Genomic DNA, 20,992 nt, shown 5'->3' with positions numbered 1-20,992 from the left:
TGGACATCTTGCTGTGCCAACGTTGTGATAAGGTTTCCTAAATGCCATGTATATAAATTCGGAGTGTCTATTTGCACCCCCGGTACGAATAGCCTCGGCCACACAGCTGAGCTATTTACACCCTGTGACGTAACAACAAAAAAACGTTGCTCGCGTGCACCGAAATCATGGCGGACGTTCATCTTCCATGACCGCAGAAACTGGCATATTAGGAAAGTTTTGTCTCTAAAGTTTATAACAATTGAATTTCTAGCGGAAAATGGATACTACAGTTGCGCTTTCTGTCTTCAGTGAAAGCATACAACCGTTAGTTTGTTAGTTAGTATCTATTTTTTTGTATACAGTATGGTTACCTAGAAACCGAGGCTTGAAGAAACCAAGTAGTAAACAGTTGTTCAATTTTCTGAAAGGTCTGCTAGGTGAGTGGTTAGTACGTTTACCTTTGATATGGGAGTTTGGAGTTTGATATCCCTGTGGGGGGATCTTTTTTAAATTTGGATTGGATAATTTGCATGCAATTGCACAAGTCAGGGTGATAGGGGAAGACTCATAAATATGCCTGCTCTGGTTGGGTTGGTTAGGTTTAGGCAAGAGGAGTGGGATTGGTTATGGTTAGGGTAAGATTGTCAGGGCGATAATATTCCAAAAAGGTGTAATACATGAGTAGTATGGATAACTGTGTGTAAATATATGCCAAGGTACTGTAAATGCACAGGGGTGCAAATAGCATACATTGATATTTGTACCAGACCGGGTATTAATAGAACACATTGCTGTGTGCACCGGTGGGGTACTAATAGCATTCATTTCTAATTTCACCAGGGTACGAATAGCACTTCTAATTGCACCGGGGTACAAATAGCATACACTGCTAATTGTACCAGGGGTGCAAATAACATACACTTCTAATTGTACCAGGGGTGCAAATAGCATACACTTATAATTGCACCAGGGTACAAATAGCATACGGCTAATTGTACCAGGGGTGCAAATAGCATACACTGCTAATTGTACCAGGGGTGCAAATAGCCTCACCCATATAAATTGGATGTCAGCTTACTAATTGATTGCGTGTTTTGTGTAGACTTGGACTTTTATACGTTTATTCCACTTTGTTTAAACGGCGAAGTGGAGAGGCCTCGTGTCAATCTCCGCTTATGCCTCTAGAGGTCACTAGCAAAGATTCTAGAGCGAATGTGATTTCTGGCGCCAATACGTACTCTTCAAATATCCTTTTGGTCCCGGTGATTTAAAATTGTGCAAACAACAGCCTTTTCAGGGGCATTTGAGAAGGAAGGAGTGGTAGCATGCAAGCTCCCAAATTGACACTCGTCTGAGAAATGGAGTTTTGGATAATGTTTAGCTTCGGCAGCTTTACCTATATGCTAAAATGTACAATGACTGAGGAAGCATAGTGACGAGTCCATAGCAACCAGTTCATGTGTTGAATTTGTTATTACCCAGTGTGCTGGTCTCAATATTTTATTGCTTTATTTCAAGTGAATACTAGTTTACTAGAGGAGTAACTTAGTATTTGAAGTAATGCAGGAAGTGTGCATTTAGTTTCCATGCTTATTGTGTTTCCACAACAATGTTAGTGAGTAAATCTCCTGAAATGGCCACCACACCATAACAGAAGAGTGTGATGTTTAAGATGAGAATGCAGAGGTTAAACCGTGTATGTCATGGTTGTAAAAAAAACTGTACATCTGCCAAGCCAAGTGCAAACCAGTACAGACGGCATCAATAAAATGTTTTGGAGGGTTATGCCTTTTTTCCCAATCATTTTGGAGGGTCATAGAAAAAGTTATGCTGGCAATGGGAGGGTCAAGTCTATTTTGACTAAAGATCCCAAAACTTCTCTGGTGGCCCTTTAAATAAATAATGAACAGTCCCTATTTTAAGTATTTTGATGCTAATTTCTATAGTGTGCTATTGTTACTTTTAGCTATTTAAAAGATCTGAGTAGTTCTTCCACTACTATTTGCAATAAACATAAATGTATTTACCTCTAAACCTACTGATGACACAAGATGGTGTTTAAGGTGATACCAAACTTGTGTTAAACCTTCCTTGAAGTGTGGTCAAAACTACAAACAGTTATACATGTGCACATGCAATTAAATTCAAATGTAAGTCACCAAAACTGTAGTTTTACATTTTCAACAGCCATACTAGCCAAATAAAAACAGAATAAATTGAGAAGACTGTTCCCCAATGAAGACATGCCTCCATTGTTGTTCTCGGTGAGTGACAGCTGCAGTTTACAGATTTCAGCAGCAGTTAGTATTGTAGCTTTTTCACTATTGCTGTGGATATGCCAATGACATCACCCCACTTGGTGAGAGGCTGGCTCAAGTAATGTCATGTAATGTAATCCCAGTGATGAGGGTTGAGGACCTGTGTGACAGTTTTGGCTTCTTGCGCGTGTGTGTGTTTGTGCTGAATCAGAGATGTGTAGAGATGAAGAGGTGATTACAGTCATGACACTGGGGGCTGGATTATGGAGGATTACTTGCATGCATACTTGCACACACTGACACACCCACACACAGTTTAACACATGACACAAGTCAAAATGCAGGGCTTATACTGTCATACAAAAGGGTCAGCGAGAGAGACAGACCAGGAGAGCGATATAAGGGATGAGTATGTTTAGACGGACTATGATGAATTATGTCAAAAACATCATATAAGGAAAGCATCTTGTGTTTGACTGTTGCTCTCTTTCCTTTCATTCCCTTGTCCTCTCTCACACTTTTTCTACTCGTCCTTTCCAGGCAGTAGGCCACCAAAATGGCCATTCCCAGGGGACATCCTCCTCCCTCTCCTTGGCCTCCACTCTTCCTCCTGCTCCTCATCTCCTCCCCGCTCCCCCTGCAGGCCCGGCCACTCCTCCTCCACCCCTCCATAAACGTGGCGGTGGTGTTCAGTGGCTCCAGTTACCAGAATGAGGTCAGAGGTCGTCTCAGCGGGGAAAACTTTGTCGACCTGCCCATTGTGGTCAGCCCAGTGACCGTGCTGGTCAATGACACCAACCCCCGTGACCTGCTGACACGCCTCTGTGATACCATGGCAACGGAAAGGCTGCACGGCGTAGTGTTTGAGGATGATGTGGGCTCAGGTGCAGACACTCAGGTGATTTATGCATTTTTAGGCTTTCTGATACAACATCCTCTCCAGAGTCCTGGTGTTCAGTCACCCACATCCGTGTTTTCTAAAGTTGCACAAGGCAACATGTTTATGTAAAATAGCACCTGTTCTGTCGGCTTAAACCACAAAGTGGGTTGCAAAAAAGAACTAATTGAGATGCCAAGCATGTACATCTTTGCTCAAATTAAATGATGGTGTTGATATGGTTTCTGATTGTAAAGGGAGAAGTTGTAACACCAAATCGTTAAAGCGAAATGTAAACAGTGCTCAAAGTACTGTCACTTTAAATACATTTTACTTAACTGTAAAATTACTTGTGCACAAATCTGAATTTAGAATCTAATTGAATTTTAGGTAACTGTACAACCTGATCACAATAGTGCTGCACTATTAAACTAAAACAAAAACAAAATAGTGCTGCACTATCACTGGGGCAAACAAACTTTCTTTCGGCAATCACTGAATCTGTCGGTTTTGTTTTCAGGTGGCAGAAGTGGCACAGATCCTGGACTTCCTCTCCACTCAGACAGCTCTACCAATCGTAGGCATCAGTGGCGGCTCTGCAGTTGTCATACCATACAAGGTACTGTCAAAATAATGAGCGATCTCTTCAGCATTGGTCCATCACCACCCTAGAGCTTGAACCGGGGCTAGAGTAGTCTGCGTTCTTGCTATGCTACAGTAATTACACAAACAAAAATGCATTTTGTGTCCCGGAGGTGTTGCTATAACGTGTCGCAAACAGCATAATAAGCAATTTAGGAAGCAAGATTCTAGTAATAAAATGAACAACAACCTGTAATGTAGACCCTGCCAGCAGCAGCACCACCAGCTCACAGCCTTCTGTCTTAGTCAGAACTCTTCTACGCCGTCGTCATTCAGCTTAAAACAATTTACGTAGGTCAGAGCGGTGAAACCTACTTAGGCGAGCAATTCGCTGCATGCAAATATTTGGATATGAGCAATACAGATGGGTGAATTATCAGCGATGACTGCAGCCATCGACCCTCATCAGCTCCTCTAATCCCTAGCTGGGAAAAGTCTGAGTTGTGGGAAGGGAAACTTTGCGAGGGGAGACAAGTGCTGTGGGCGATCTACGCCTCAATCAATCATCCCGGCGCACTTGAAGAGCAGCAGGTTTTTCCTGCTATGATTTAGAATGTATCTCATTGATGAATAGAGATGGAGAGCTGTGAGCTGTGTAGATTGTAAAGAGGAGATTGATGACATCTGACAGATTCTTAATCTATACTTTACTTTTGAGTTGCAAAATGGTTTCATTCCTTCTTCCTCTCACGCTCCATGCTTTTCGCCTGTCTTCCCATCCTTCCTTTAATTGCTTAAATGTCATCAACACCTTGTATTTATAGAGCCAACTCTCACACATAAAAACACACATGCGAATAAACACCCTCACATATTAGAGCGCATTACTACACGTATCCACCACAGGAAGCATCCAAAACAAGCTGCAATTTGTAGCATGTGGCTGTTAGTGTTGGATTTTACCACCGGGCAACATTTTGTAAACCAAATCATGTTGTATTTATCACTTCCTGTTAATCAAAAGGTATCTGCAGATGTCACGTCATAGATGGGTATTAAACAGGAGGAGTTGTAGCTGCAGGAGGGTGATTGATATGCTGTATTTTGATGAAGGAGCGGGAAAGGCAGAGTGAGTGAGAAAGAGACCGAGAGATGAGAAAGACGCTTCGATGGAGCTTTGCTGACAGCTGCCTGAAGGCAATGTTTTACTGTCTCACAGAGACGTCTCCCTTCCCTCTTTCATGAGTGAAATAGTCATAGTCTTGTTTCTCCACCTTTTTCTTTCCTTTTCCATTTTTGTCTTCCCAATCTCTGTCCATTTTTCACCTTTTCTCATTTCCCCCTCATTTCCATATTTGCAACAATACAAGTCTCTCTATCCCTCCAGTTTCACCATCTTTCCCTCCATCACCTTTAATCTTTGACACATTTCAATCCAGTTTTTTGGGGCTCCGTGCGCTGGCTGAATCCATTAAGGCTGTGGCGAAGCGAGAGGCATGTTCTCTTCTCTGCTCTTTCTGAGCTCCAGGACCCCATTAAACTGTTAATTAGACCCTTCAGGAGGCTGAGGACTCCCATAGCTCTCATCATTCACGCAAATATCCAAACCATTCACTCTTCTTTCCTTTATTTTTCTGTTTTGCTGCCTTGCATAACCTCCCTCTTCCCCCTACCAGTCGCTGCTTCATCTTAAAATTGGCAAGGACGTTTTCATATTTACCCCAGAAGTGCTTTTGGCAGTTCTTCCACTGTGTAAAATCTCTGAGCCTCCAAAATATTTGGGGCAAAGTTTGTCAGATATCAACAATCTCTGGTTTTTAATTTGCAGAGTTCATCGCGGCAGGTTCAGTCTGGGTTATTTAACCTCTCTGCTTGACAGCGTCAAAAGACAAACGCACAGATGGGACTTTATCTCTCATATTGAGCGACCGTTTGTCTGACGAACCCAAAGTGTTGAGTGACAGTTCTCTATATAGCACAAAGAGTACCAGCACTCTCCTCTGAGGCCTGCCTGTTGAAGGCCTCATTCAGCCCTTCTCTTCACACTCCCCCTCAGTCTCTTTCTCTCTCTTATACACTCCTTTGTTGTCAGCAACGAGAAAAAAGCTTGTCAGAGGTGTCTGGCACAATGGGACAGGTGGATTGGACGGAGAAAGACATATGTGTGAGTGCATGATTCTCTTCAGGGATAAAAGAGCTCAATAGTGCTTGATTATCAATAGCCTGATGACGATGAATATCTTTGATGACGGATTTGAAAAGAAGCAGCACCCGCCCGAGCCTCCTATTTATGGTTCCTGTCTCAGTGATCTCTCTATTGCAAACAACAAGGAAGGACGGAATGAAACAAAGATGAAAAGATTGAAGGGAGGAGAGGAAGTGTGTCGTTTGTCAGATGGCACACACACATCAAGCGAAGGCGAAGAGGAGGAAATGAGGGAGCGTGAGGAACGTTATTTTGCCTTTTAAAAAATAAATCAAAAAAGTATTTATTTGTGACCCATTTTAAGATTCCAGCATGTATGAATGCAGCCACAGACAGGCTCCGGATGTTGGAAAGCATTGGCCATGGATATCTGTACCGTATTTCATGGCAGTGAAACAGTTGGACGACCGACATTGCCATTGAAAGAAAATACAGCAATAAATACAAAAAACACACATACAGTTTATACACAGGTTGACGTCCTCATCAGGATCACCAAAACAATTACAAAGTAAGCAATGAAAAATCATTAGACAACCCGTCACATGCAGATAACAGCCCAAATTGTACAGTACTTAGAATAGAAGATCTCACACGTTAGAGCCACTTCTTGGGAGGTAAAACCTGCAACCTGATGGAAGCCAATTCAACTCACTGTTTAAAGGCTGCTAGGAGTCTAATAAAATAATGTTCTGTGTAGTTATGACTTGATACGAGCGTCAAAGATCATTTAAACAGCCACCTGTGACTTTATGATACAACCCTTTCAAAACACACTGGACTATCTCCAAAACCATTATCGCCAAGCTTAATTACGGCTGAGATTTTGAAAAGGGGGCATATTGTAGATAAATGATTTTCACAGGACATATAAAAACATAATTGCTTTTGTAAAACCAGTTTACTGTTTAAGTACTTAAAAGGTAAAGTAAAAAAAAAAAGTGAAATATTTTTGGAGAGAATAGATGAATTAGCTAGAGATGACAAGTTGTATCTATTATTGAGATAAGAGTAAATCTCTGTTTTTGAGGAAATACATAAATGTTTGATCACTCCCCAACCACTTTTTTGTTCATTACAGTTACAAACATCAAATAATGAGTGATAGTGGCTGTAGACCATGATGAAGTCTGGAATAAACAAAGCCGACAGCTTTATGTGTTTGCCAGTAAACAGGAACAAAAGTACCTTTTAAGTTTGCACATGATGATTTTTTGAAGCAAAGAAACTGTTGAGGTTGAGTATTTGAGCGCATAACATCATTTATTACAATTTGAAGCTGTCAGTAGAAGATTATATTCCAGGAGTTACAGTCTCAGTCCTGGCTGCAGTCTAAGGTTTGTGATATTGGACCGACGTGATCCAATGAGCTAGACGTGTCTCGTTGGATCTGGTTTCTTTTTTGGGGGTTTGTTTGTGTGGCCAGACTAGTCTTGCATTGCCAGACCTTCCTGCATAGTGCTGCGGAGCACACAGCATTCCGGGATGGGAGAAAAACGTGCTTTGGTTTATGGGCCATTCTTTAAACCAATCATTCTTCGGAGCCGAAGCCGCTGTAAAATAGCCTTGGGAAGGAACTTGTTTTGGTGGAACGTGTGTACCTTCAAAAGTTGTTTTAGTCGTGCAACAGAAATCTCCGATTGGACAGATAGTCTAGATCAGGGGTGGCGCACCTGTGGCTCTTGAGCCACATGCGGCTAAGGAAAAAAAGCGGCCACAGATCACCTTCCTCATTAACCCTTTTACTGCTGATTGTTTGAAAGCCCCTCTAGTGACAAATGAGTGAAAGAGTGTACAGAGTACAACCAGACCTAAAAAGGATTGTGGATAACAAAGACTGTCAAGTTTCCCACTGAGTCATTCTAAGTAAGAAAAAAAAACCTATGAAAACTGCTATGTATTATGACTTTCATTAGATCTGGAAGTCACTGTTGTAATATGGACGTGCATGTGTTGTGTGGCTTTTTGCTATGGTGCGTGTTTTTTTGTGGCTCTTTATGCTGAACTGGTTGGCCACCCCTGGTCTAGATAGCTGTCTGTATTTACCCTGCAGAGATCTGAGGAGCAGTTAACCATAGTCCTCATAAATAGACCGGAGTTTAAAATTCCAACACAAAGAAAGCAAAAAGAAACGGACATTGGCAGAATTTCCTGCGGCACCAGAGCAATCCTGGAAGTGGAACGTTGTGAATATAGACTATGGCCAGACTGACCCGCTTTCTCCATTTGTCCTTCTGTACTTCTGTCTCTTCTCTCCGCCCTCTCATTTCTGTCTCACTTGGCTTCATGGTCCAGAAACCAGCAACTCCATAAACAGGTCATGAGAAGCCTAGATTCGCTGCACAGTTTTCCCACTGGAAACAGATTTTATCGCAGGGAATGAAAGCACGTTAATGGCCAGGCCACCTACAAGCTTCACAGCATTGGTGGCCTAATAATTTTAATAAGGTAGTCAGTCAAACTACTAATGCTGAAGTGTCGAGTGTCAGAACAGAAGTAAATTGTTAGTGGAGTGTTTGATTTCATATTCAGGGGGATGTTTCCCTCCACGGTTGAACATTTTTTTTTTGCACTTTTGCCAACATATTGAGGACACAAAATGTTTAATTTACCACAATAGAGCAACATTATCTGTTAAAACAAACTGTGTTGACATATTACAAATGCATTTACCAACAAATGAGATTGTCTATTTAAAGGGTCAGTTCACCCAATTGCAAAAAATAACTAAATGTGTGTACTACAACAAATCTAATGTACAGCCAAGAATACTAAATATAATGTATGAAACAAAAGCTTAGTGGCATCATTCATCTGTTCTGTTTGTGCAAAACTCAATGAGGAGAAAATGAACTAATAAGCGTAAAATATAAAGAAAGCATTTGGCTCAAAGTTCCACTGTGCCTCAGGGTTTGAAGTAAAATGAAACCTCTTCCTGCAGCCCACCCTCTCCCCTCTCTGTTGCAAGGGCACATGCATGCGCAGAATAGCCAATAGGAACGCTCTCCCTGTATTTCATATATTTCATTCTCAGACCACTTGCATTACAATAAACTGAAGGATTATGATGAATTGTTTGCCTTATGACACAAAAAATTGGCTACCACAGCTTTAACGTCATAGAGGTGGATTACAAATTTGTTGAAGGGCCCCTTTAAAGTTAATGTAGAAATACAGTAGTGTATAAATATTTACATTCAAAATGTCCCCTAATTAAAATTGACCAAAGTGTAATTAAGTCAAGTCATTATGCAGCATAGCCCCTTTCAGTATATACTGTATAGTATTCATATTATTGGCTTATTACTGTTGTAGTTTGAGATGATGTGTAAGTAATTTAATATACTGCTGCTGGCTTTGTATGCAAAACCTCAACGTGCAAAGAAAAATGTAGTGTAGTAAAAAAGTACAATATTTACTACTGAAATGTAGTGGAGTAGAAGTATTACATTGCAGAAAAAAATGGTAATAATGAAACCAAAGCTTGAGAAAATGTACTTTCCACCGCTGGAGATGGAAGCTTCCATATGTATAAGCTTTACGAAGAAAGAATGACATATTCTGTACATGTGTAGATGTATTGGGTCCATATGATTTGAGTGAGCATTTGTGTGTGCGAGCGACCCAGACCGGTTTCTCCGCTGACGGGGGAGGGACGGCTTAGAGCTCTCCCCGTGGGAGGAGACGAGTGTGTGAGCAACCAGCATGTCCACCGTCCTCTTGTCACATTACCATACGCTCCTGCAGTAGGACTGCTAATTACGTCTGTGTGTGACAGCCGGACTGCCAAGGTGGTGAGAACAAGACGGCTGGGAAGTGGAGGACGAGAGGGTGAACTCTGTCTTCTCACATGAGCGTGCGAGCGTGAGAGTTGGACAAGGAAAAGAAGGTCATTTTGTTGTAAATCTTGCTTGATTTCACTGTGTAAGGGGAGAGTGGATGTCTTTCATCACATTTGCTTCTGAGTTTGTTTGATTTTTCACAATTTAAGATGCTGCTAATTGGATGATGAACTTGATGAACACTTATTGGCCCGAGGGAGGTCACTACATTATTTGTGTGTTTAATAGCTCAGACAAAACTAATTGGATTTTAATTACACTTCTTCACATGTGCACCTCACCACTCCTCCGTCATATCACATGAAATCGGACACTATAGTTAACAAGGGCTGCCAATCCAGAGACATTTTTTTATTTATTCAGTGACAGCCTGACATGGTTGTGCACTGCTATTTATATAGCTATTCTGGTGGAAGCCCAGTCAGTGGTCTGACTTTTAGCCTCCAGAGGTGAGTCTCAAACCAAACTGGTAAAATTGATTGAAGGAGAGTCTAGTTGTGATATTCCTGTGGTATTCCTCGGACTGCACAGCTCTCTTGGGCTTTGCAGAGCCTCTGAGGTGTGGGAGAGAGGGAAGAGCAATAGGAAGGAGATATGACAGTTAGTCACCTCTGAGACGAGAACAGACTGAGAAGATCTGAGATGTGGTCCCAAGTGGGACTTGGCAGTTTAACACTATCTGCTCTCTCTCTCTCTCTCTCTGTGTCCCTTTCTCTCTCTCACTCTCCATGCATGTGTTTCACTGTATTTTAAGATTCCCCAGACTTCCTGTCCCTACTTAGTGTAGGATGCTGCTGTACAGTTTACAGATATAAAAAAAGATACCATATTACCTTGATATTCACCTTCTTGCACCAGCTCTCAGTCTGGTATTGAATCAAATTCAGAATTGTATTACTAGTATTAGTAGTATTAAAGCCCTGCATGGTATTGCACCTGCTTACATCACAGGTCCACTTATGCCCTGCAGTACTTAGATCTTCCATCCACGCTCTGTTAATACACAGTCCAATCTAAAAAAAAAAAAAAGGCAGGGACAGGGCATCCAGACTGTGGAACAATTTCATTTAAATTTGTAAACTTTCAGTTTCTAGTTTTGCAGCTAGTTCACACCTGAATGTAGTTGTTTGTGTGTCCTGTGCATCTGCCCATGAAACATGGTTTTGGTAATTTGGAGGCCAAAAACTGTCTAGACCTGTCTAGCCCTAGGCTGAATTTTGTTGACAGAAATACAACCAGTAGGCAATTTTGAAGAGATTCAAGACAAAACTGACAGAAGGGCGAAATCACAAATCTGACTGCTACTTCAGCACCATGCACAGCGCCATGAATTTAACAATACACAGCACAGTAAGGCTACGGATATTTCAGAGCCATGGTCGGAGCCATAGATTCTAACATGCACAAACCTCAGTTAGATGAAGTATCGATGAGTCAACAAGGGGGATGGCATTCGCCTGCTGTATACAACCATTCTTGAAACAGCTTTTAAAAGACTACATTTTTTACATTGAAACGTAGTAATTTAAAGGCTGTTGAAACAACACTTATAAGTAACCTAAATGTGTAAAAGAAAGTGTTGATTTACATCCAAATTTGACCCAGTTTTGTCAGAGATGTCTAAATATCTCCTCACCTGCAAATCACCAAATCATTGCTTGGAATATACCTGTTACTCCTGACACAAATGTGTTGTGTTGCTAGCTGACTTCTCAGTTATATATATAGGGTTAGGGTTATATTTATATATTAATATGTTATATGTAAAATATATTTTCTCCTCTATCAGTTGATTATTTCTGCTCTTTGTATCTATATCCAGTCCCTCTTACACTCTTCAATAGTCCTCTCATCCCTATAGCCTACTTTATTTGAATGCTATTTGAAGTACATGGGTTCAGCGGGCTCTAGTAACGTCCATCTTATCTGTCAACACACAGCGTGTAGGTATGCAAATGTATGCTAACAGACACAGACACTTGCATACTTTGGACCACCCCTTCTTGACAGAAAGAGAGCAGCAGGACTGATAATCGCAGATTGGAGACACATGTACCAGATCGGGGCAGAATATGGACAATCAAAGTTGAATGTGAGCGACTACAGAGGTGGAACCTGTAACATAAATATTCATGACAAACCTTTCCACATTACTGCATCTTCTGTGTTGTATCTATTACTCCAAATTTGTAATGCTTTATTGTTTATATTTAACGTTCCAATTATGCTTTTTAGGACATTGCAAAGTGAAGATTAAATATTTCATTAAGCTATATCAAGTGCCCTATGCCAATCAGAGCACCTAACATTAAGTCCTTTCTTTTTTTCCCCATTTGTCACTTCTCATCAAATTAATTGGATTTAGAATTCTGTTCCACTGTGTCATGACTTTCAACAGTGATAGTATGCTGATTGTACAAGAGGACAAATTCTTAAAATGCAGTGTCCTAGTTGTCGTGAAGTTTTATCCAAATTTAATTGTTCCGCAGCAGTAACAATGTCAAAGGTGCTGCTAAAATGAAGAGCAGCAGACGAGTTAATTTGAAAAACCTTGCATCAGTTTGCTACTGTTGTGGTGCAAAAGTTCAACGTAGTGTAGATGTTCATTTGGTGATTTATTCAAGATATTCAGCACTTGTGATACAACTTTCAGAAGTGCATGTTTGACACTCTTATAAAATACAATGTTTTTTCAACCTTTTTAAAAGAAATGGATCGGCAATTGGGCATCATGGTATTATTTGAATAAAGAATAAAACTGTACTTCATCATCAAGAAACCGCTTCAAACCCCTGTGACGGAAAACATTCACCATGCTGAAGTGTTTTTGAGCAAAACCATCTCCAGAGATGCTGTTGCGTCACTCACCTTTCCCCCCATAAAGGTTTTTCCCAGTAGAATCCTTAAATGGGAATCTCTTACTCTTTACAGGCTGAGGGATCCTCCTTCCTGCAGATGGGAGTGTCTCTGGAGCAGCAGATTGTCTGCATGTTTAAGGTACAACATAGCATGTATCTAACCTCATTTAAACATAATATTTTGGAGATTGAAATCTAGGTTCTTCATACCAAAATGTTACAGGGTCAAGCCTGACAACTGGGACCTCTCAGGCTGATTAACACCATGTAGGGACAACAATCAGCGGGGTATCCCTGATCTGAAGTTCTGGCCCGATTTCCAAAAACTATTACAATCTGTAATTCTCATGAGATCAGAGAGCTTAATGTCACTGATGTTTTGGGAGTCAAGCAGATAATCTCAATTCCGTCCAATTTTTCACCATCATTGCGTGGGAGCATTTCTACAATTGAGGAATATGCAGTGTGAAATTGACAGATGTATTTGTGATGAAATGCGTTTTATTTTTATCAGTTAGGATAATAAAAGCTTTCTAGTTTGTTCCTGTCATTACTGATGTGGTCAAACCCCACATTAGACTCCATACATCTTTAGAATGAAATATAGAACAGAGGAATTATTGCCAACAGTTAAATAACAAGATTGATACCACTTTTGCTATGTCCACATATAACAAAATCTGCCGTGAGCACCTCTAAAGCTCACTATATAACGGTATATACATTTTTTTTAATCCATACAAAACAGATACAATCCATACAAACACAACTTCCTGTCTCTGGTCTTTACAGTAAGCTAAGCTAAGCTAACCGCCTGGTGATTTAAGCTACTTATTTATCATACAGATGTGAGAGTACTGATTATCTCATCATCAGTCCTTCACAATTTTATATCCGCAATCATTCTTAAATCCCACATTTTATAACCTCTTTACCTTGGATAATATCATTGCAGTCCTTTATTTCTATACATCCATGTTTCAGATCATGGAGGAGTATGACTGGGGCGAGTTTGCAGTGATCACCAGCTTGCTGCCAGGCTACGACACCTTTGTGGATATAGTTCAGTCCTATACAGATACCTCCTATTTCCTGTGGAATCTACAGGATATCTTGTCTCTAGAAATGTCTGTTGGGTCAAATGATGGGAGGACGAAGCGCATGCTGCAGCAGGTACAATGAGATATACGAATCCCAGATTGGGTTGCACAAGTTACTCCTAAATTCATCACTAAATTTGTGTGTAAAGTTAAAACCTTACTAGTTTCAAACTAGCACTTTACTAAATGAGTTTGCACCACCACCAAAATAGCATTAGCTGTAACATAACTGCCAATATAACAGTTTTTGCATGCTGTTAATATTTATTAAATGTAGGAATCATTTATTATATTGATATCTACATGGACAAATATGTTCATGCAGTTTAGAGTGACTGGGAAATAGGCCTATCTGATTAATGTTATACTAACAAAACCTGCCAAACGTTGACATTATTTTGTGTTTATTGTTTTTAAAATCTTCCCACTTTAAATAATTAAAAAAGAAAGCATGTTGATGAAGTGTCAGATCAGAGACGTCCACCATATTCCCTACCTATTTTACTTTTCCATCCAAACGGGTAATATGTTAGCAAGCTAATATTAACTGCATTGTTTTTTTTTCAGTTACAACAGTCATACTGGCAGTTACTGGGTCTAAACAATTAAGCTCAACGAATGTCCATGTAAGAACTAGTCTGTTCGATGCAATCTTTCAATTTAGTTTTTTAATTGGTGTCGCTTTAACTTTGTAAAGCCTAAATCTCCACTTAGCAAAAACTTTGTAAGCAGGTGGAAGTTTATCGCAGGAACAGCTGGTGCTACAGGCTCTTTAAGACCTACAGCAGTGCCGCATGTTCAGGATGTTATCTCTCTGACAGACTTATTTTCTGTCTGCAGGTGGACTCTCAGGTCCTGATGGCGTATTGCTCCTATGAGGAGGCACAGTACTTGTTTCAACAGGCAGCTGAGGTGGGTCTGCTGGGGCCAGGCTACATCTGGATCCTCACCAGTCAGGCCGTGGGCAACCCCGACAGACCTCCACCTGACAGCTTCCCTGTCGGTGTTATTGGTGTGATTACGGACCAGGGGAGAAAGAGCTTGCGGCAGAGGGTGAGGGAGGGTGTCGCCATTGTAGCTAAAGGGGCTGAGAGCTTCCAGAAGCAGTACGGGTTTATTCCTGAGGGACATGGTGACTGCAACAAACCTGCTAAACACTCAGACAACAATACTCTGTTCAGGTGAGTCACACTTTTGTCAGTAAACACAATTCCTTTTAGTGATCATTACTGATGCACGAACAGAAGAGCACATCTTCAGCTTCAGCTACATGGCATAAAGTGAAAGTATGTTGTACCTCTTTTTCATATGTTCTGAAATGCAAATTGACCTGTATTCATTATTCACAGCCCCAGTCTGTCAAGGATGTAAACCTTAACAGACAGCGAACTCACTCAGTAGGAACACTTTGGCCTCCACCAATCAGCTGCCTCTCCCATCCTCTAATGAGCTACTTCCAGTCTCCTATGTTAGATTAAGCTCTCCAGGGGAGCTTTAGGTTTAATTAGGAGGTGATCATTGTGTGTGTTTGTTTATCTGTGTTAATAATTATGCAAATTCTCGAGTGATGTAGAATCAAAGTCCTTGATTGCATGCTACATACTTTTGTATAACTTTATGTTTCTGTGGGTTTGCAGACACATGCTAAATGTGACGTGGGAAAGGAAAGATCTGTCATTCAACAACCAAGGCTTCCTCTCCAATCCTTCCATGGTCATTATCGCTCTGGACCGGGATAGACTCTGGGACAAGGTACTGGGCACCAGAAACTGGAACACAAAAACATGTGGGCACTAGTAGCACAGAACCAATTGTCCTTTTACGTGCCCATATACTGCATACGGAGGACTCAGACACATTATGGAATCACAGGTTACTGAGGCTGCGAGGAGTGTTTTATGGACAATTAAAATAACTTATATTTTTAGTGTTCAGGCTAGTTTAAGGGGAACAGGTTCAAGAGAACCTTATTATTGTTGTGAGTGTGTTAACAACAGCTGTTGGCCATGTAGTCTGTGTTTTGATCTATCTCTATTTGTATGCGTATTGTTGTTCCTGTATATAAAAGGCCAAATGTAGATGAGAGGTGTCATTTTGACATCCTGAGCGAAATACTGAACCGCAATTGCTCCTGATGTATTTTTTGAATATATTATTTTTAGCAAATTTACACCATAAATTTATGCCGAATTACCGATTAGCAGTTCCTGTTTACAATGTATATGGATGTACAAACAACTGTAACTTGATTACAGAAAAAATCTAAAACACAATTGTTGATTCTTAAGCAAGTTCTGGAGTTTTAAGGAGCGTGTTTTTCTCTATGATCTCTAAGCGGATTTCTGGACTTTAGTTGCGATAGACATCAGAGATAATAATGTGTATAATGTCTGTGTGTTCATATTTGACTGAATTATGAGGCAGAGAAGGAGATTTTTGTATGTAAGTAACGTCAATCAGACGCTAATGGTTTTTAAGTATCTTAATTGCCTCAGTGAGTTGTGTGTCACATCCACTGCTGCAGCTCCAACTGTGCTGGACGTGTTGGTAAAATTATCAAATCAGCGGGGCAACCTTCAAAACATTATCTTTCTGTTGGTTTTAGAACACCAGCATGCACTCTTTCACCTCACGCAGCATCTTTACCTCACGTCTTTCCCTCTGCAGCCCCTCTTCAACCCCCCACCACACAGTTTAGAAACATATCATTTGACTGGATGCAACAAGTGTATGGCTGTTGCATTGGAGATGCCAAGATACATTTTGGAAGAAGCTGAAAATAAAAGGCTGGTTGAGGGAAAGTGGCTACATAAAAAATTGAATCACCAAGTGTAAGCCTAATTTTAAATCAATAAGTTCTGCTTGTTTTCTGTTGAATAATTATTCACTTCTCTTACTCCTTGCAATTTTCACACACACACACACACACACACACACACACACACACACACACACACACACACACACACACACACACACACACACACACACACACACACACACACTTTTCAAAGCCCAAGGGTGTATTGAAAAAGTCCTGCTAAACAGAGAGACCTGAACCTAATCTCACAGCTACAGTTGAACTCATTTATTTCTGGTCTGGAAAGAGCAACCTACTTTATCAATGTCACCTCCTGGCTGGTGTGTATGTATGTGTGTGTGTATGAACACAGACATGCAATTGTGCTAAAGTGGGGTTTGGGTTGTATGTGTTTATGTGCAGCACTTAAAGTTGCACTTGTGCAGCCAACACAAGATCAATTCCTCATGTCCTCAGAGTCAGGTGTGGTTTAGATGTACTGCTGTTGTTCACACACTATCGACAACAACACAGCACTTGTCTCAAGTGTCTAAATTCTTCTTCACTTTGTCCTCATTACAACCTGGTCTCTTATTACTTGTTCTTCCCCCTTCTCACGTCATGTAGCTCATCTGTAATAGTGACAGGTGTTGGTGTACTTGCTCTTTTCAATTCAATTCAAATGTGACACCCTGACAGTTTAAGATTATGTTGTTCCTTAGCATTGTTTGAAGGCTGATGCTGCTGGGTAACATTTTGGGAAGGAAAGACCCCTTCCTTTGCTGAGCCCCTCTGCTATGCTTCATTTCTCTTTTCTCTTTTTCCTGTTCTTCTCATCTCTATTGTTTCACTTGTGGAATCCAATTTAATAAATATATGTTAAAAGGTTTAAGGCTGCAATAATCAATGTTTTTATAAGATCAATGATTATGTACAATGTAGATAGACTACATTGTACATAATCATTGATCTTATAAATAGTGAGCTCATCCACGACCTTCCACTGGGATTGCCCCGTTGCCGCCGGAAATTCCGCCGTATGTCGTTTTTTTGGACAAAGGATTTCCACTTTGTTTGTGTTGGAATTCTATGAATGAGGACTATGGTAAACTGCTCCTCAGATCTCTGCAGGGTAAATCCAGACATCTAGCTAGGCTATCGTTCCAATCTGAGTTTTTTTTTGCACGACTAAAACAACTTTTGAACGTACACGTTCTGCCAAAACAAGTTCCTTCCAGAAGCTATTTTCCAGCAGCACCTGGGCTCCGTGAAGCGGAGACAATTTTGATTGGTTTAAAGAAATGGCAATAAACCATCCCGGAATGCTGTGTGGACTAGCCAGACCTTCATCTGCAGCTCCGCAGCATTGTGGAGGAAGGTCTGGCAAAAGGAGACTATGTACAATGTTAATGTAGCTGATTTTAGCCAAAAGCACTAAACAACAATCAAAGTTAGCGACCAGCTGTTGAACATAGTGTATCATCTAGGAGCTAGATATTTGTCTCAGAAGTTGGTGGAGACCAAAGACGGAGCTAAAAAGAGGGTGACTATTGGACTTGGACATAAACACAACTCCAAATAAATGTCAATGTTGCTCCAATGTCTGTTGGATTTGTAAATTAACAACTGTTTTAGGAGGAAACAACTGACTCATGAGGCATTACATTTTACCTTACATTACAGTCATGGTATGGCAGAAGCTTCTTTCCAAGGTGACTTACAATTAGTGCATTCAAACCACATAGGAACAATAAGCACAAGCATGTTCAGTAGTAGTAACAGTAAAAGTGCTTAGAGATGTATTTGCTAGAAAAGGTTGTAATCTGAAATGGTGGGTTTTTCGCCTATGGCGTGAGATGGGCAGTGACTCTGCTGTCCCAACTTCAGTGGGGAGCTCATTCCACCACTGAGAATAGCCTTGACCGAGGCTAGTGACCACAGGGGCCTCTGACTAATGGCTCCCTTTGCTGCCCTGTAGGCCAGCAGGTACCAGATGCACCAGAGTTTTGAACTGGATGTGAGCAGCAGAAGAGGAGTGGTTCATTCATTCAGGTCTGAGGAGACCATGACTTAATGGCAGCATCTGTAATGAGACATATTTATACATTTGAGTAAATCAAGTTTAAGTCTATAAATCATTTGATTTCAAACATTAGTATGACATCCATTAAAAGAAAAGCAGCTGTATACTTCCAGGTAGAGCGCTACGTTATTTTTGAATTGGCTGCCCTGGGAAGAAGTTTCACATCTGATGAAAGAAATTCATTCAATAATCCATTTACTTTGATTTCTAACATGAAGTATTGGGAAATTTCCAAGATCCTCATACTGTGATTGTATCCAACAATCAATAACAGTTTTGGCACTTCCCAACCGTGTGAGAATGACAGAGCTTCTGCTTAAGATGCTCCATGAGAGGATGAGACATCCCATAAAAGATAGATTGAATTGACTGATCTTCACAAAGCATCTCTGCGATACTATCATTCACAGATTGTGCAGGGAAACAAATCACCGTCTTGCACATCATACTGTACCTTCATGCAGATTTTAAATCATCCATGTATGATGAAGGAAGAACGTTAGTATGAGCGAGCAGAACACATCAAGAGTTGGTATGAAAAAGAGGTCTCATTAAAGCTGTGAGGGAGCAAGTTTCACGTGCAGTAAGTCAGCGCTGGCTGAGCTCAGTATGGCTCATTAGGTTGGGTTGATATGACAAATAGTCCAGGCTCTCACAGAGAGGGTTTCATGGAGTTTAGTGCCGACATCAATGGGATTATTCATTGCGTGATGTGACATTATACAGCAATTCTGTTCTGAAGTGGCTCCCTGTGACATACATTTTTTTTCAATACAGTGTTTTTCAATAGTCGCCTCGCTACAGTCTCTCTGTGTCTGTCAGTGTATCTGGCGATTCCAGCTAGTTCAGCAAGCTTTTTTCCCCCAATATTAAAGCAGTTCTACAAAAGCAGCAAATACTTTAAATACGCAAGGACATAAAAACACAGATAATAAATAGCACTAATCACTTGAACAGTTCCCATTCGTGAACAGTGACATTTCAATTTATTTATTAAAGTGAAAAAAAGAATTAAATAATCAGTCAACAAAATGAACACAGATTGAAGGCAACACATGCTGGGATGTATTATTAATGTGATACAGTTGGCTTGCTCTTTGTTTTATATTCTGGCTTTTTTTTTTTAAACGTCTTACTCAAACACTTTTAAGTCTCCTTATTCATGCATTAATGAACTCTACTCTTCTTTCATCTTTGAACCCTCTTCAGCCAGGTCAGCACATGCAAATGTCCTTTTTTTAAAATAAAAAAATAAAAAATCATTCATCCTGTGAAGTACTGTAAGATAAGACAGGACAGGTGAAGAGAGAAGGGGCTGATATGCAGAGAAGGTCAAAGCTGAGATTCAAACATGTGTGCAGGATAACACTGACTTATTTGTCTCTCGCCCTACCTCTCCAGGTGGGTACGTACGCCCGAGGGATCCTTCAGGTTCGCTACCCGGTCTGGCCTCGATATGGCAGCTTCCTGGAACAGGTGTCTGATGACCGTCACTTGACTGTGGCCACGCTGGAGGAGCATCCATTCGTCATGGTCGAGAATGTGGACCCAGGCACTGGTACATGTGTCCGCAACACGGTGCCCTGCAGGCGGCAGTCCAATCAAACAGAGAGGTACACACAGCAACGCAAACACATGTACAGCTTGTTACATGTGCACAAATATGTAAATGTAAGCATACAAATTCAACACAGATAGTGCTGGGTATTAAACCCCAATATTTTTTGGGGTATGGAAAAATGTAAGTATCCAAAGCTGGTATTGAATATTGGTCAGGTTTGTAATGTTTTTATTAATTTTCATTCAAATACAATTTTCGACTCCCCTAACCCTAAACCAAATTTAACTCATAGTCCACTTATGCCAATCGGTTTCACACTGTACAACATCAATTTTGGGACCAACGCATTTCCATTTGTGGCCTTCAACAAGGCCTTCAACAAGGTCTCCACGCAGCAACACAAAATACGTTGGACTTACGAAAAAGTTTTTTTATGCTACAAATGTTGGTTCCTTTTATTACCTCTTCAAATAAAGAGGAGAATATTGTGAAGCCAGTCTTGGTTCTAGGAAAAGAGGGTATCATGAAATCCTGATTTAGCAAAGTGAGTTTGAGGTAAATGTGTTGTAGCATTACGCTAGCGTGCCAAGGTATTGTGTGTCATGCTGTGTTCTGATTGGTTGGTTTTTAAACGTGGATTGTAGCAGCAGTTACATTGTCTGAATTTTGTTGGTGGACAATCTTGGACAGCAATACATTTCAGCATGTTTTTCTCACAATTGTCTACTTTTGTCTTGGATAGCGTGAAAGCACACAGGGGCCTTAACTCTCTTGTACTGGAGCTTTCAATTGAATCACAGTGTCCTCAACAGCAGATTCAGTTTGCTCTGTTGCAATGAAAAT

The 20,992-nt window shown here is 40.7% G+C and overlaps 1 protein-coding gene across 1 annotated transcript in view; it reads left to right on the top strand.

The window, feature by feature from the left end:
- The first annotated feature begins 339 nt into the window (after positions 1–339).
- The window catches only part of LOC114548025 (glutamate receptor ionotropic, NMDA 2C), a 42,912-nt gene continuing 22,259 nt past the window's right edge, over positions 340–20,992 (top strand). Inside the window, exons 1-8 of the mRNA XM_028567671.1 lie at positions 340–419; positions 2,781–3,138; positions 3,638–3,736; positions 12,679–12,744; positions 13,590–13,778; positions 14,546–14,886; positions 15,343–15,457; positions 19,990–20,201. Coding sequence (XP_028423472.1) covers positions 2,797–3,138; positions 3,638–3,736; positions 12,679–12,744; positions 13,590–13,778; positions 14,546–14,886; positions 15,343–15,457; positions 19,990–20,201 — 1,364 coding nt within the window. The 5' untranslated portion in view covers positions 340–419; positions 2,781–2,796. The remainder of the gene's footprint in view (positions 420–2,780; positions 3,139–3,637; positions 3,737–12,678; positions 12,745–13,589; positions 13,779–14,545; positions 14,887–15,342; positions 15,458–19,989; positions 20,202–20,992) is intronic.

The sequence above is a fragment of the Perca flavescens genome, chromosome 21 (assembly GCF_004354835.1).
Source record: "Perca flavescens isolate YP-PL-M2 chromosome 21, PFLA_1.0, whole genome shotgun sequence".
NCBI lineage: Eukaryota > Metazoa > Chordata > Actinopteri > Perciformes > Percidae > Perca > Perca flavescens.
This window is presented reverse-complemented; position numbering and strand designations above follow the sequence as displayed.